Raw genomic sequence first — 16,243 nt, forward strand, 5'->3', positions numbered from 1 at the left:
AATTACAATATATAAAGGAGACCGTGGATAGTGGTACTAGGAAAAGCAGAGGGGTGAAGAATGGACCCAGTTAAGTAAAGGCTTTTCTAAAGAAGAGGGTTTTGAGTCTGGATTTGAAGGACATGAGAGAAAGTTACTCTCTGATATCCTTGGGCAGAGAGTTCCAGAGCTTGGGGGCATCACAGGAGAAGGCCCTGTCACCCATACAATGTAGATGGGCTTGGGGTACAGTAAGGAGACTAGAATTACAAGAGCGAAGGTTGTGAGGTGGGAAGTAGGGCGATAATAGTTCAGACAGGTACTGAGGTGCCAAGCCATGCAGAGCCTTATAGGCGAGCATGATCAAAAAATCAAAGCAGATCATGCAATACGGATAGACTTGTGTTTGGCCTGGACAATTTTTGTCTCTGTGTTTAACTCGGCTCAGCTAACTCCCCTTAAGTTTTTATTAGCTGCTGCTGAGATCCAGGAAGTTTTCTGCAACTTCAGTTCAGCGTAGGGGCCTTTTGATACCCAGAGTTGTGGCGGTGGGGGCAGGGCAGGTTCTGACTGTTCTTTTTTTGGTCGCTGCTGCACTCAAAGTGCTGCTGGCGTGTGTTAGCGCCACAGCCACTGAACACTTCCCCTTTCCGAGTTCCCATTTGAAAACCCTGCAGCTTATTTAAAAGCACTGTGCCTGGGGCTTTTTTATGGTGTTGAATTGAAGGAGACCTCTTTCTCTGTTCTGAGCAGCCTTGACGATACCTGTGTTTTTTTTGGTCAGTTGCTCTGGTTTGCTCCCCTTTTGAATTGAAGTATCTGTGGGATCTAGCAGGAGTCTGTCCAACAGTAAATAATGATAATAATTAATACAGTGCTTTTACACTGCACTCAAAGCGCTTTACAGGTAATGGGGATCCCCTCCACCACCACCAGTGTGCAGCCCCACCTGGATGATGCGACGGCAGCCATAGTGCGCCAGAACGCTCCCCACACACCAGCTCTCAGTGGGGAGGAGAGCAGAGTGATGGAGCCGGTTCAGAGATGAGGATTATTAGGAGGCCATGATTGGTAAAGGCCAGAGGGAAATTTGGGCAGGATACTGGGGTAACAGCCTGACCCTTTTCAGAAAATGCCCTGAGATGTTCAATGACCACAGAGAGTCTGGACCTCGGTTTTACGTCTCGTCTGAAGGACGGCGTCTTTTTACAGTATAGTGTCCCCATCGCTGTACTGGGACATTAGGAGCCACACAGATCACAGGGTGAGCCCCTCTTTTGGTCCCACTCATACCTCTTCAGAATCTTTCAGGCATAAGGAGAATTTGCATAATCAAATACATTTCTTAAATGACAATGCATACTCAAAATGTTTCAAAGCAGATGATTTAGGGGGATCGGGAAGACTGGGGCAAAGGAATAAGATCTTACATTAGCTCGGAACCAGGGTAAGAGACTCCTGGATTGAAGGCTGCTGTGTGCACACATTGAGAAAGTGGGTTTGGCTTTGCTGTACTGAGAGTGACAGTTGTACGCGAGCACACCTTCGGCACAGAGTTCCAAGCTTTGCTTTGGACCCCCCAAGAAAAGAATTCATGCAAAAACCTGGTTATGCCGGCCTACAAAACAGCGGATACATACATTTTGATTCGTAGCCTTTCTTTAGCCCAGCAGTAGAATTTGGTGTCGGAAACCGAGCTGTTTGCTGCTGCTACTTCCTGAGGTGGGTCAGCGGTTGTTTAAAGCAGTGATGTGACTTTTCCCCGAGAGAAAGGGGGGGGTGGGGTGGGGAGAGGGGAAGTGTGTGTGTGTGTGGGGGTCAGGGTGTATCATCACTGAACCGCCCAGAGCACGAAAACAGACCCAGGGAGTGAAGACGCGACGGGCGGAGTAACTGAAGGAACCGTTGAGGAGAAAGGAGGGACTCCGAGAAACCGCAGGGGAGGGAGAGAGCCCGAGGACAGGAGCATGGAGGAACACGAAGGACCCATCCTCCACAGCCCTGATGAAGGCCAAGCCAGCTGTCCCCCAGAACACAAGCCAGGTGCCCTTTTTTCTGCTTGATACCATAGTTGTGCGCCGTGCGATTGTGGACTCGCGGATGCGGCTGATTTGATGTGTTTGGACACGCGCGGAGATCCAGACCGAGATAAAAAAGCTGCTCGGTACTGTGGTTCAGCTTCCTTCTTGTTCCTCTCTGTTCGGTTTGCTCCCGTGACAGGATGTCAACAGGCGGCAGCAATTTAAAAAAAAGAAATGCTTCAGACCTGAAGTATACATGACGCGGATCTGTGTGAGCAGATACAGTTTGTGTTGTTCCTTTAAAAGCGGAGCCCAGGAAGTAAGTTTGTGAACAATAAGTCACTAGTGTGTCAAGGGCAGGTCATTCTTAGGGTTCCTCAGAGAACACCCCACTGCAGGTTGACCGTCTGGGCTTCAGGACACACAGCAGAGCAGCAACGCATTTGCACAATGACGGACAGCTGGTGGGCGCTCCCACAGAACAGCCCATTTAAAAACACTTGCAAAGCACTAGGGCTGCCAGTGTAGCTGGGCCTGTAGAGGGAGTTGGGGTTTTAGATGTAGTCCAGACCAGAGCCACACAGGCCTAATTCAATTAGAGCCTGTCACCTGAATCATGAAATATGCACGGGTCACACTTGCCCTATGCTGTTCATTATTCTTCAGCTCTTTGTAATGCTTTTGCTGTTTTTTTCTGTGTGTTGCATTAGATCGTGGTGAAATGTGCCTCATGCTTCTTCATCCTTAGTATTGCTCACTGTGGTGAGCCTAGTGTAACAAAGGCCAGAGATTGTACATCACAAGTTACCTTCCCACTGTCCAACAGCATGCTGTCACTGGAATTGTGCTCCTGTGTATGTTGCAGAGAGAGAGAAGGTCACGCTGTGGACACAGGCACTCCTGGTTGTGGCCATATTAGTGCTGGTCAAGGGGATCTTGCTCGGAGTGGCCATCACTGGTACGTTAACCTCCATTCGCATCTTGCACAGAACATAGTAAAACACTCCAGTTTAGCTAAGCTAAACAGGTGCACAAAATCAGGTCCGAAGTGAAAGAGCCGGAGCGCCCTTAAGGAGGAGGGACTACAATCGTGACACTAGGGACACTTTAGTTTTTAATTGGCTTAATGTTGCCAACTCAATGCCTTCAAAGCCACACATATGGAGGAAGGAAAAAGGATACTGTTAGTGCGGATTTCTTCAACCAACACACACAGACATAAAGTGTAGACAGAGCATTTAACCTCTGTAATAACACCCAGCATTAGTTCACAGTTCAGTTTTGCTCTCTTGGTTTGCAAATAGTAGGCTCATTTGTTGTTGTTTTTTTGCTCTGGAAATATTTTTCCACCATTCTTGAGTTCCACTACCACTACTACACTACCAAAACCGTGGCCACTGGCAAAAGTATTTTATATTATGGCACAGTAAAATAGACTCAGTGAGAGCATTATGTTAGCTATTTAAGACTACAGTGAGATTAAAGTATAACCCAGAACCTTTTGACTTTCATTTAACCAGTGAAGGTTGATCTACGTGTGCAAGTTATGTCGCTTTGTTAATTTAGTGGCGCTGCCTGCCTTGTTCTACAGAAGATCCTTACGTGTTTTCCCCGGCTTTGTTGCAAAGTGTCACAGATGGCCTCTCTTCACCCTCCACCCTTCGCTGAGCTGGGAAAGGTTACTGCCGATCTTGCGCAGTGCACGGAGGATTATGGGCTCCTGTACACGATGCTGCAGAAAGTTACTGAAGGTACTGAAGCCCTTTGATACAGCTTTTCAGATGTATTGGATGGACTCCCACGTCACACTCCCTCATGGGCAGCCATGCTTCTGTCCCAGGACTTGTAACCAATCATTAATGTCTTTTGTGGTAACAGGATCAATAAAGCTGCCTAATCCGATTTGGGCATTAAGCTATGAATTAAGGGCAGCATGGTGGGACAGTGGTTGGCATTGCTGCCTAGCAGCGCTGGGGCTCTTGGGTCAAATTCCTGGGCTGCTATCTGCAGGGAGTTTGTATGTTCTCCTCTGGTTTGTGTGGGTTTCCTCCTGGAATTCTGGTTTCCTGCCACAGCCCAAAGACGGAGTGGGAGGTTCATCTTCTGCGAAGCTTGGCCCTGGTAAAGAGTGTGTGTGTGTGCGTGCGTGCGTGGGTGAGTGCGTGCGTGCCTTGTGCTGGACTAGAGTCCCATCCGGGATGTACCCCACCTCGTGCCCGATGCCTGTGGCCTTGCATGGGCTAAGAGTAGTTAGGAAACGGATGACTAAACTGCTCAAAACAAAGGCCAGGCTGTCCTGCTCCTGCTCTAGTCCCTTCCTACATTTCTCTCTCTCTCCTTCTGCGAAGATAAGAAGTGCCTGCTGTGCCCATCAAACTGGCGGTTTTTCTGGGGCAACTGCTACTTTTTCTCCATGGAGAACAACAGCAACTTCCTGTCCTGGAACGCCAGCGCGCAGTTCTGTGCCGAACACAATGCCGAGCTGGTCGTGATTGGGGACCGGGCAGAGATGGTGAGAGGAGGAGGAGCAACCTCCCCGTTTTCACAGCAAAATGTCAAAATGGGGGCGTCTGGCAATTTAGAATTAATATCATCACCAAGGGCCTGGTGCACACAGACCTACACCTTCAGCCAGTGAGACATCTGTGTCCTGGGCTAGGCCCAGCGCTGGCCAGATGGGAGGAAATGCAGCGATCATGCTCAACAGTGGCAGAATGGTTCCTTGAGCAGGCTCTGGTGTCATTGCAGGAGTTCATCCAGGCCACAATGCACATATTCCCAACAGTGGAATTCCTGTGGGTGGGCCTGACGGACCGCAGCTCAGATGGCTCCTGGATCTGGATGGACGGGACACCCCATGAGCACACCACCCTGTGAGAGAGAGATCACACAAACACATGCTGCCCCTTCCTAAAATCCATTTACCACTTACTTTCCTTCACCAAACATTATTTTCCTTGTTTATGTTTCAGAAATCTTTTATAAGGCATTGCATTTTGACAGGACAGGAAGGCTCACAGGGATGGGCTGGTGCCCTGTGTTTCTTTTTCAGTTTACGTGGTGATAGTCCAGAGGTGTCAAATGCTGGTATTTCCACAGGTTTTCTAGGTCTTCTTAGAGCAGTAGCCTGGAAGAAGCAAGAACATTCAGCTAAAAATGACCTTCTCAAGGTTAATAATAAAGTGGGATCTAATTCCTACAACCACAGCCCTCTACAACAGGACAGGTTTGCACTAGACCTAAAGATTCCTTTATGTCAGAAAGACATAGAACCCGTCTGCCTGATCATCCACAAAGGTTTGTCTCAAACCCTGGCCCAGGAGAGTCACAGGGTGTCCGAGGAGGCACTTCTAATTAAGGCCCCAATTACTTAATCGATCCAATTAACAGCTTAGTCATAACTGATAAGACCTTTAGCTCCTGATTGGAGAACGCTCTAGCACTTTTAAGGATAGCGAGTCACTATAACTACGGCTGGAAATGCTGCAGTCTTGGGCGGCTTACTCATGGGTGCCCCCTTCTGACCGCAGGAAGGAGGTGGAGTGGAACGCCGAGGACAGAGATTGTGCGGACCTGAGGGGCAATGCCGACTTCTTCGCCATGAGCTGCGAAGACCAGGGACCCTTCATCTGCGAAAAGCCAGTTTTCCCCTGGACTCCAGGCAAGCCCAGCAGGATGCACCATTGCGGGGAGAGAGAGCAGAGAAACTGTGAGGGGGCACAAGGCTGGGACAGCTGGGGCTCCCACCGATGACAACCCAACCAGCCAGACCTGCTGTTCCAGCAGCACAAGAATGAGGGTGGACACCCTCTGCATTCACAAAACCCTCGCACCCGTGACCTTCTAATAAGTCCCTCAGGGCAAAGGCGAGCGCTGAAAGCACTGAGATGGGCAATACAAATAGGTCAGCATTTGCCCCCAGGAAACCTTTTATTTCCCACACTGCTGCCAGGGCAATAACCATGCAAACTGGAAACCACTTGATCAATTATTTATTCATACGCCTATAGCAAGTGCCAGAGTTCAAAGTGCGAAAGCAGACATAGGGTTTTGAAAAGAACAAGTCATAAAGCATACATTGAAAAGGAGTATAGCGTACATCAAGAAGGTAGTTTAGCTACTTTTACATTCAATTGAATCAGCTCTATGCGCATAACCTATAAATTTCTACTTCAGTCATTCAAAAACGAATAAGGTGCTATTCTGAGAAGTCACACAGAACAGATAGTCTTCCATCTGAAAATTATTTACAGCACGTGCACACATTTATACTAAATGCCCTGGAGACAATATATAAATACACGAATCATTTTTACCCATGAACGTACAAGTTAATACACCTGCTACAGGAACGCAGAAACAAATCGAATCTGCTTTTTCAGATTTACATAGTAAATACACGGACCCACATAAATAGAGGCATTAAATTAATCCATCAAGCAAACGCTACTAGTATTAACAAGAACAATCTGTATAGTACATATAGTAACAAAGGTTTTAAATTGAAAAGTGGAGTACAGTACATTTGGCGAAGTTCCCGGTCTTTGTCGTGTACTTAACAATTGGAAGTTACAGATTGCTGGAAATGGAGCAGCTTAATCGTTTATTTCAGCTCGATCATATCTTAACTTGCCAGAATTTCCTGACATCGGTACATGCTTTTGTCCATGAATGCACTTTTAAGACTCACCCCACCAAATTCAAATGTTTTTGTGCATTGTTCAGAAAGAATCCCATCATTAGACAATTTTAATATTAAAATAAGAATACTAAGGATCTATACAGTGCGTCTGAGGGGTCTCATAGCTCTTAACAGCAGAGGGGAGGGCACAGGGGAGTTACAGTACTGAGCCAGTTTCACTGAAGGCGGTGTGCAGAGGGCATCCCCTGTACTACAGCCCCCTGCTGCACAATCAGGGGACCGCTAGCCTATGTGGCAACGGCACTGCTGAGCTTTTACTTTTCAGTATTGCAATTATATACTTTTGCACTGGAACCCAAGTGTCCCAGGTAAGACTGCATTCTGTCCGGAGCTTGTGTGCAATAAAAACTTGATACCTTCACAGTTTTTGCATGGCCAGTATACTGTCCCAGAAAGAATGTGCAACGGCATTTGTTCATTTTCCCTCTAATCTAGCTTCTGAAGTAGAAGGTGACCCCATAGTGGTGACCTTACAGCTGCCAGAAAAAGCACCAATGGCCGTTTTTCCATCCAGGAAGTGTACTGGGAGTGAGGCGGGGGCACGGCGGCTCGTCGGCCAATCAGAACTCGGTGATGGTGTTGGGCGACGACACGGTGATCAGGGTGCGGCCGTCCAAGGGCGCAAAGAGAGGGTAGAGCTTCTCTTTGAAGGTGTCCGTGAAGGTGTAGATGTGGGACCTGCTCTCCACGTTGTAGAAGGACACCTGCCCTTCCTCGTAGTCCAGGTAGACGCCCACCTTGCGGGGCACCAGGCCGACAGGAAGTGGGGTCTCGGGCTTCGTGCAGGCCCAGAACTGCCTGGTGCTGCGCCACAGGGTCCAGTAGCCCTGCGCCGGGTTCATGGGGAAGCGGCCCTTTCTCTTGGAAGAGGCGGTGGTCACCCCGATTCTCCAGTAGCCATTGTTGGCCAGGTCCACCTCCCAGTAGTGTCGCCCTGAGGAGAAGCCCTCCCAGCCCAGGACGCAGGGCCAGCCCTCAAACCGCTGGGTGCTGGAGGGCAGGTCCAACTCCTTCCGCCCCTCCTGCACCTTCTTGCGGTCGTCAGAGAGGACCAGCCAGGGGTGGACGGTCTGCGGGTCCAGGGTCACGTCCGCTGGACAGAGGAGAGAATACAGAAACAGCAGTTAAAAACAATTCCCAACACTTCTACAGCACTTTTCTGGACACTCCACTTTACAGGTAATGGGGACTCCCCTTCACCACCACCAGTGTGCAGCCCCACCTGGATGATATGACGGCAGCCATAGTGCACCAGTTCTCTCCCTACACACCAGCTCTCAGTGGGGAGGAGAGAAGAGTAATGAAGCCAGTTCAGAGATGAGGATTATTAGGAGGCCATGATTGGTAAAGGCCAGGGGGGAATTTGGTCTGGACACCCAGGTTAACACCCCAGCTCTGCGAGAAATGCCCTGAGATGTTTAATGACCACAGAGAGTCATCTCTCTCCCCATCACTATACCGGGGCATTAGGACACAGGGTGAGCGCCCCCTACTGGCCCCACTAAAACCTCTTCCAGCAGCAACCTTAGCTTTTCCCAGGAGGTCTCCCTGCTCACCTGCTGAGCTTCAGTGGGCTGCCACCTGTGAGCAGCAGGTTCATATATCGGCTAGCTTTGCAGTTGATGGAGGGGGGCATTCAGAAAACACACATGACCACATATGGCAACTCAATTTTAGCAACTTTAGTGTAAATCAGACTTTATTATACACGTTCATAAGGGGTATCACTTGTCACTACAAAACCTACAGGCCTTGCCTACTGTACCTTTTGCTATAGAGGAGAAACTATGATCAAACAAGCACAAACCACACTCTCAGCAAGGCTCTGCCAACCACTCAGTTTCGCTGTCACAGTGCTAAAATCTCCAAGTTTAATATGGCCACCTGTGTAATCCTTTCAAAAGTCACACTCAAGAAGAAACTGAGTCTCACCGTTACGGTCATAACTTCTTTAAAGCAAAACGGCTGTGGACCAAGAGGCTTAAACACATTAACAGCTTAAGAATACCACTGCCCAGTCTTAACCTTTCCCCTTTTTTAATAGTGGTGCCAGTTGGTCAGTGTTGAAAAATAAATTTGTCGGTTTAAGTGACCTTCTAGGACAGCGACGTGCACATCTGACACGATCAACGTTCAGTTCGGCCGCTAAGGAAAGACCCTGCAGGAGGTACCTTACCTGCCGCACGGCAGATCCAGCTCCACACTGGAAAAAGAGAAAAGGCACAGCTGTCAGTTTTCCACCTGACAGGATGTTTTAACAGGAAAAGCACGTGTGACCTGCCGTCCATAGTTTCTTTATTCACTGGCTCGATATGGAATCCGCATGTGTGAATCCGCCAGGTTCATAGACTGTATACTAGTCATCACCTGACATAAACTGGTTTAAACCATAAGCAAAGCTGAGGGAACTGTGGTTATAGTGAGTGCAGATGACCTGCTAGGAACCAACATCTTCCAATTATTTTGCAAAATGGCAAAGGTTATTCTCGTATGTATATGCTACATCAAAGAAAAGAGTGAATAACTTTGTTGAGCACTTCTAGAGCCTCATTACAGTCCCTTAATGGAAGGGTTACCACTTTATTACTAATGGATTTTGCAGATAACATTTTGTGCAAAAAGAAAGATGCGTATACTACCAGAGGCCACTTAGAATACTACAAACATGGAGTGGGGGGTAATACAATATGGTTGGGTACCTGAATTGGGAATGTATCTCGGCGTTCCTGGAGAGGAAAGATTGAGAAACACAGAGTTAGAAAGAGAGACCTTTGGAATGTGAAGCTGTCCAACTTGTCATTAGGAATGGGGAAGCTTCTCTGCTGTGACAGGGCTGTCATAACTGTTCGGGGTCACACAGCCCTTCATCAAGAGCTGCATCATGATTAATTCATCATTAACCAAACAGCAAGATGAAACTTCATCTAGTACGATGGCTGACGGTTTAAGAGATCCTCCATGAACTTGATCTGGACCACGTAGTAGTCCAGTTAGGAGTCCATGTAGCAGTAGTCCAGTAGTCCATGGTCCAGTAGACCATGTTAGTTACAAAAACTAGCTGTGTTTGCAGTGCCACCCTCTTGTTTATTCTGGAACCTATCTTGATGAACTCTGCTTAGCACGTCCACCTGCCAGCACTCAGACGCTGGAACCTCTGCCTCACCTGCTTTCCAGGTCCTCTGTTTTGTGGACAGCCAGAGCTGAGGAACAGTACCCTGGGTAAAAAGCAACACAGTCAGTGCCCTGGGATCCTCCAAATGTCCAAACTCCACTGACATATTATTGTCTTCAGTTTCCAGTGCTCTGTTGGCACAGAACAACCTAAAACACTGCTGGTTAGAATCTGGAACTACGATACGTCAGCCGAATTTATCCTTTGAGTCTTAATTGGTCAGACATACTTTAATCTTGAACTCTGAGTGGTGAGCTGATTTTAACCCAGACCTATGATTGGTCAGGCAGTTTTGACTCTACTGACTCACCGCTACAAACCTACCCAGAAGACACAGGTTTGTACGTCAAGTCTTAATTGAGATCTACCTTCACTCTGATACAAGTAGAACTACCTCATGAAATCAGACAAAGTATTCGCACTCTTGCTTCATTAATGGCAATGCTCAGTGTGCAAGCTACGACAGTCCTTTAGAAAGAGACTCCTGGAGATCTAAGTTCACATTCCAGATGCTGGGCTCTGGCATGCAATGGACCTGGGTATGTGCATGAAGAGAGGGACTGAATCGTATGCCAATGTGCACGCTCAGCTCTTTCACTCAGAGCAAAGAGCAAGGACTATTAATAATTGCAGCACTATCTCACTGGGTGAAAGCTTGCATGGCCTTGCTGTAGTCCTTATCTCTTGATATAAGTGATTTGGACAGTAATTATTAAATAGAGCACCACCTGCTTTAAGAAGTTTCCATCAAGGTGTTTGCCAAGGTCTGATCTGCAGTGAATTTCCCTCTGGCCTTACCTTGGCATCATCCTTGAGCAGAGACCAGGTGATGAACTCCAGGAAGGGCAGCACGGTCACCAGCCTCCTCTTCCTCAGGCCCAGGAGGTGAAGCATCTGAGTCAGTTCCTCCCCGGGCAGCCCGCAGTTCTGCACAGGGGCACAAACGGGTCACGACGACACATCCCAATATGACCTGCCGTTTCAGTTTCAACACGGCACTGATCATTGGGGATACCCTGGAGCTGGGCTCCCTGCCACACCTGGTGGGTTTCGTTTCATTCTCACTTGAATGAAGAAGTGGCTCGATTGGAATATTTTCAAGTTTTGCTGCTCAGAAGTTTGGGGTTTTATGTTCGTTTTGAAACGCAATATTTAAAAGGTGACCATGTTCAAGATCTGAAAGCCCATTTGAGTTCATCCTATTAAGTCAGTCAAGGGTTCAGTTGTTCCAGCCAGGCTGTTACCCAAGAACCAGCTGGTGTGCAGGTCCTCAGGACCAAGATTAGGAACTCCTATCCAAGTGCTTTGTGAGATTTAAAAAACAGCATGCCTGGATGGAGAACACACAAATTAGACGTAGATTAAAATGCAGTTTGTAGACTTTTTTAAGATCTCACAATAACCAACAGAACTCGATGTGATCTTCCTCATCGTTTGTTAAAATGTAGCAAATAGACAACGTTCGAGGACAATAAGGACCAAGTCCCGAGCTCTGCATTACTGGCCCAACTAAAATTGTCTACAACCTGTATGAGAATCTTCTCCTGGTCCAGGAAAGTGGACTGCCTTTTTTTCAGAATTGCTACTATTTTTGAATCAGCTGTCCTGTCAATGTCAGCCCATACCATTCTGAAATACACTCAGCTGGGATGCCTGGAAGGTCAGGGACAGAATGAGGGCCTCTTAATGAAATGCGTGAGGTGGATGGTTTCGGGCCCATTCTGAGCAGAGGCAGAACGAACACTGTAAACAGTTCTTATGAGCAAAAATGGTATGCACTTGCTTAAAGGCAGTCCCCCAACCCGTCATCATACAAAACCTGCCAATATCGAAATGGGCAGGATTGATGTGGACATACAGTAGGCATGTCCCACCCACAGCCGGCATTAGAGCTACCATGGCTGTGCGTGACCTTAACGTGACCAGCTCCACCCAAACGCTGACCTCTGACACGGTCTTCAGCTCCCTGGCCCACTCCATGATCCTCTGCTTCTCTTTCTCACTGGGGTCGTCCGTCTCCCCCTCACTTCTGTCAGCCTGCTCTTCCGTCTTGTTGCTCCATCTCCTTGGCTTGGAAAGCTGAGAGAGGGAGAGTTTTACCATCTTGACTGCTCACCGCCCACAGTCCCCACACCCTGCTGCTTTCTGTATAGGACAGGCAGCGTGCCTCCCCCCCCCCAACTCAAACATCAGTGCCGCTGCCCCAGTTTCTCCAATCACACTTCAGAGCAACAAGTGATTCACGACACTCCTGTTGGTTTCAGGTCCAGGAATCCCGTGTGCAACTTGCCCTGCCTTCCTCCCAGCCCTTTACCTTGGCGACGCTGTTCAGCTCGTCCGCCCACTCCAGTATGAGGCGGCGGCACTCCTCCAGGCTGCGTTCTGTCCGGGGACTGGCCAGGGGACCCCCGTCCTGGGCCGGGCCAGGTGGATCCCGGCTGGTTCCCTCGCCCAGGTCCTCTTTGGCTCGACTGCCGCACTGCAGAGGAAGCGAGCGAAGCCTCTGTCAGCGGGGTTATTATGGTCACGGTAAAGATACATGGGTCGGCTTTTTTTTTGGGATCCACACCCGCCCGACCCGATTTTAAAGGATAAAAGTACTGACCCGAACCCAGTCCAAACCCGCTCTATTAAAAATAACATCGAACAATAGTGATGTGCAGTTGTGAGTCAACCCACGTATCACTAAGTCATGGCTAATCAGGACTCAGCCCATAGTCAGTACATGGGCAATACACAATGTATAGTTTGTGCAGTCAGTGCAGAGTCACAACGCAGCAGTTAAGACATTGAAAGTCCCTAACCTTTGCCCTCTCCTTGACTCCTCTGTGCTGCTCTGACAATAAATGAGGTTGGCCAACTATTAATTAGGCCAGTTATTACTATGTGTCAGATAGATAACAGTCCCGTTCTGGGTGTGTTTCTCTCCCATGGTAACACAAGATGACTTTCGTCCTCTCTGCCGGGAACACCAGAGGCAATTATCAGAGAGGCCAGGAGAGGGGGAGGTATATTAAAGGATGAGGGCTGTATGGAGCAGATTTTCCTATCACTGCCAGCTTTTGCCATGTTGACACAGTTCCAAGGGGCAGGAGCCGAACTTAGTTCACACACACACACACACACACACACACACAGTGCTCGCATGACCACCAGCACAGCGAGGAATCCGAAAAGCCCAGAGCCATGTGCCTCAGCAGAAACAATTGATCTCCCGTTGGCATTGTTCAGAATACTTAAAGCAAACAAATGATTGAAAATTAATCCTGCAAAAAACACATGCGATCAGAAGACCTTCCTAGACAAAAGCTGGCAAACTGCATACTTTTCGAAGGGGCAGAGCTGGACCACTCTAGAAACTTGCAAAATAAAGTTAAGAAAAAAGCTCATAATTTCTTGATTTACTTCTTTTCCTTAAAGAGGAGCTCAGAAGAAACTCCTTAAGATTATGATTAAGGGTTCATGCTTGTTAACTAACAGAGACGATCCCTGAACCCAGGCTCTGCAGCCTCAGCCTAAGAAAGCTCGGAAACGAGAGGTCATTTGGCCGGATTGGTAGCTAGAAGGTACAGTATCTGAGGATTCATGGATCTCATCCAGCCACTTCCTGAAGGAAGACAGAGTATCAGCTTCAAGCTTCAAGCTGATGCGACACCATTACCAAACCCAAAAGTTGAAAGTGGCAAGTGTGGTGCTTCATGGAATAAGAGATAAGCACCCCTGGAGCTGGGGTTAAGGGCCTTGCTCAGAGATTCCTCTGCTGGTCACAGGATTTGAACTGGCAACCTTCCAGCCACAGGCGCAGATCCTTAGCCACAGAGCTACTCCTCCACCCAGTAGGTGTATGTGTGGGTCACCAGGACCATCTTTCTGTCAGCTTCATGAATTGTTTGGGAATAAGGCAAGCACGAAACCATGCTCAAGATCAGACTGTCCAATCTGAGCCCTGTGTCTGCAAGTTCTTATTTTTAACTCAGCTCATTATGGACTTGACAGGACTTGGTCTTGAGGTGCTGGTGCAGTCTGTCTGCCGAGCAGTGAAGCTGGGCCTTGCTATTTCAACAGGACTAGAGAGAGGAATAACTCCAGAGGAAAAATGATCACTCAGCTCTTGGGGACTGAGATTGGAGAGCCTTCACCTTTAGTTCTACCTAAAAGAAGATTAGGAATAACTGCCAGCAGTAGCCTCCTATAGCAGGAAAGTAAACACGCTACATAATTACCCCTACTTATCTCTCCACACAAGAATCCTGCTTACTTGGAAAGGATAAAAACATTGATAAGAACTCATCTTCTCTCCCATCCCTCCCTCTCCCATGATACCTTGCACACGCGGTCCACCTGCTCGGCCCACTGCGTGATGAAGTTCACACACTCCTCCAGGCTGCGCAGGTCACTCAGACTCTGCCGGGAGAGAGGGTCTCAGTCAAGAAAGAGCACCGTGCACCACTGGGGCCGAACACACAAAACAGCCCGAGACACCCCAGCATATAGTCACCACTGAAAAGTGGTGAAGGACAATAAGCACTGACTTGACATATTCTACATGCTGACCTGTGCTTGACAAGCTGTACGGCACTGACTAGATCAATTGATCTAGTCTGATATAATCAATTCATCAGGTTTCACTTAGCACAGCGGTTCCCAATCCTGATCCTCGTGATCCACACGAGGGGTTTTGTTCCAGCTGAGCCCTCTGTTACACAATCAAAGCCTTCACTGACTTAATAATCATAAGATTAAACTGAGCTGCTTGTTCCCAGCTCTCACACACAATAAAATCCCACACTTGGGATTATCCCAATGAAGCAACTTCTTAGATCAATTAAGGCTTGAGTTATCTAATGAAAGTGGGATGGAATGAAAACCAATAGGTGTGTGTGGGTCACCAGGACCAGGATTGGGAACCACTGCCTTAGCGTCTCTCATTTCTATCCAAAATTATTTGAGTGACAAGTGCATAGACAGTTTAACTGTTCCACACAAATTACACACCTTGTTTATTCTCCTTCGTTGTTTATATCAAGCTTTAAACCAGGCACCCCAAAAAGTCTTCCCTCTGAGAGCAAGGCCACATCCTGGGCTCAAGGACTCATGGGAGATCCTGAGCTCAAAGGAACCCTGGCCTGTGACTGGTCACACACACAGCCCGCGAAATCTGGCAATCTGAGCAAAAGCTTTCTGACCAGATCCCTGGCACTCCGACCAGATCCTTGGCCCCCAAGAGCCGTTTTCGAGATCTCGTTTAACTGCACAGTTCTGAACCCCCAGGCCCTTCACAGCCATTCCCTCAAAACCCAGCGCCCCAAAGGCAGAGGCCAGGCTCCATTCTCTGCAGGTAGCGAGGAGGATCAGCTCCTAGTGGAAGTGTACGCACCCTCGCAAGAGGTTTCTGTGATCGACTGAGGTCAATCAGTGCGAAAGCATTTCTAACCATGGTGAAAAAACAGAGTCAAGATGTGACATGACATTTACAGTAGAGGTGTGGTAAAGTACAGACATGTACAGCAGAAGAATATTAAAAAGCATGGGAAAATGTGCATATTTTTCCCTGCTCAACTCCGATACTGTATTGATATACAATACAAACAAATATTTGCAAGCTTTTCTCAGCCACTTCCAGCACCAAATGCTAAAGACATCCTTTCAGCAAACAATGCTGATCCAAAACACGCCACCGAGTGAGGAGCCTGCTTTGTGCTCCTGGAATGGGAATTCTGTGCAATCTGGCATTTGTGCATTTCCAACGAGGACGGGCCCTTGCTAATCTGCCCCCCCCTCCATCCCTGCAGGCTTTGTCCCACCTGCTGTCGGCCGTTGGGGGGCTTCTTGCTCTTGAAAGGTGCGCCTGTGGGCACGGAGCTGTGGACCTGCACCTCCTCCTCCGGCAGCTTCCAGCGAACCGCGCAGATGGTGTGGCTCTGGGACGGGAGCTCCCGGTCCAGGACAGGGGAGCCTGGCACTGCGGCGGGGAGAGGGAGGGAGATCGTGATCGACCTGGGTCATCGCCGTGCCTGCTCAAGACCTGCGGCATCCTTCCCTTTTCACTCATCATTTGCTGGTGACCTAAATCAACTGGATGGTGCCAAACTCATGCCACACCCTGGATTTGAAGACCAGTGCAAGACCCCAGATTTGAGAATAAGGGGGCGCTCTGTACATTTCCAGGCTGTACTGTAACCAGACTCTCTCCTGGACTGGAGAGCTGTGGACAAGAGTGGTAATCTCATTGCAGGTCGCTAGACACAGAGCACAGGTAAAGACACAAATAAAGTATGCTGAGACAGAAGGAAGGCAAAATAAAATACCTTCCATCTGAACTTTCAGAATGCTCTTCATTTCCAGCTGGGTGAGCTTGCGGCCCGTTTT

General features: G+C 48.4%; 2 protein-coding genes across 3 annotated transcripts; one reads left to right on the forward strand and one right to left on the reverse strand.

Moving 5' to 3' along the window:
• Positions 1–1,830: 1,830 nt before the first annotated feature.
• Positions 1,831–7,063, forward strand: LOC148838510 (CD209 antigen-like protein C). Of its 2 annotated transcripts, none has more exons than XM_088912063.1 (6): positions 1,831–2,022; positions 2,866–2,958; positions 3,629–3,751; positions 4,349–4,512; positions 4,749–4,873; positions 5,531–7,063. In XM_088912063.1, the coding sequence occupies exons 1-6, from the start codon at positions 1,947–1,949 to the stop codon at positions 5,751–5,753; spliced, it is 804 nt and encodes a 267-aa protein (XP_088768189.1). In that variant the 5' UTR covers positions 1,831–1,946; the 3' UTR covers positions 5,754–7,063. The 2 variants fall into 2 exon arrangements, with proteins under 2 accessions (XP_088768189.1, XP_088768190.1); XM_088912064.1 differs by having other exon boundaries at positions 1,843–2,022; positions 2,827–2,958.
• Positions 5,977–16,243, reverse strand: LOC148838511 (E3 ubiquitin-protein ligase TRIM15). Its single transcript, XM_088912062.1, has 10 exons — positions 16,183–16,243; positions 15,679–15,836; positions 14,198–14,278; positions 12,189–12,353; positions 11,819–11,953; positions 10,673–10,801; positions 9,866–9,917; positions 9,402–9,428; positions 8,879–8,905; positions 5,977–7,795 (listed from the first exon to the last, which is right to left on the reverse strand). Exons 1-10 carry the CDS (start codon positions 16,211–16,213, stop codon positions 7,263–7,265), a joined length of 1,338 nt encoding a protein of 445 aa, XP_088768188.1. The 5' UTR covers positions 16,214–16,243; the 3' UTR covers positions 5,977–7,262.

This window comes from Atractosteus spatula, chromosome 3 (genome assembly GCF_055471065.1).
Source record: "Atractosteus spatula isolate fAtrSpa1 chromosome 3, fAtrSpa1.hap1, whole genome shotgun sequence".
Classification (NCBI taxonomy): domain Eukaryota; kingdom Metazoa; phylum Chordata; class Actinopteri; order Semionotiformes; family Lepisosteidae; genus Atractosteus; species Atractosteus spatula.

Bases quoted from the DNA above. Each gene is read 5' to 3' on its own strand.
- LOC148838511 (XM_088912062.1), bottom strand. From the start codon at position 16,213: ATGAAGAGCATTCTGAAAGTTCAGATGGAAG. The intron at 8,906-9,401 runs GTACCCAACCAT...CTCTTTTTCCAG, and splicing joins GAGATACATTCCCAATTCAG to TGTGGAGCTGGATCTGCCGT. The intron at 7,796-8,878 runs GTAAGGTACCTC...TCCTCTGTCCAG, and splicing joins CTGGATCTGCCGTGCGGCAG to CGGACGTGACCCTGGACCCG.
- LOC148838510 (XM_088912064.1), top strand. From the start codon at position 1,947: ATGGAGGAACACGAAGGACCCATCCTCCACAGCCCTGATGAAGGCCAA. The intron at 3,752-4,348 runs GTACTGAAGCCC...CCTTCTGCGAAG, and splicing joins GCTGCAGAAAGTTACTGAAG to ATAAGAAGTGCCTGCTGTGC. The intron at 4,874-5,530 runs GTGAGAGAGAGA...TTCTGACCGCAG, and splicing joins CCCCATGAGCACACCACCCT to GAAGGAGGTGGAGTGGAACG.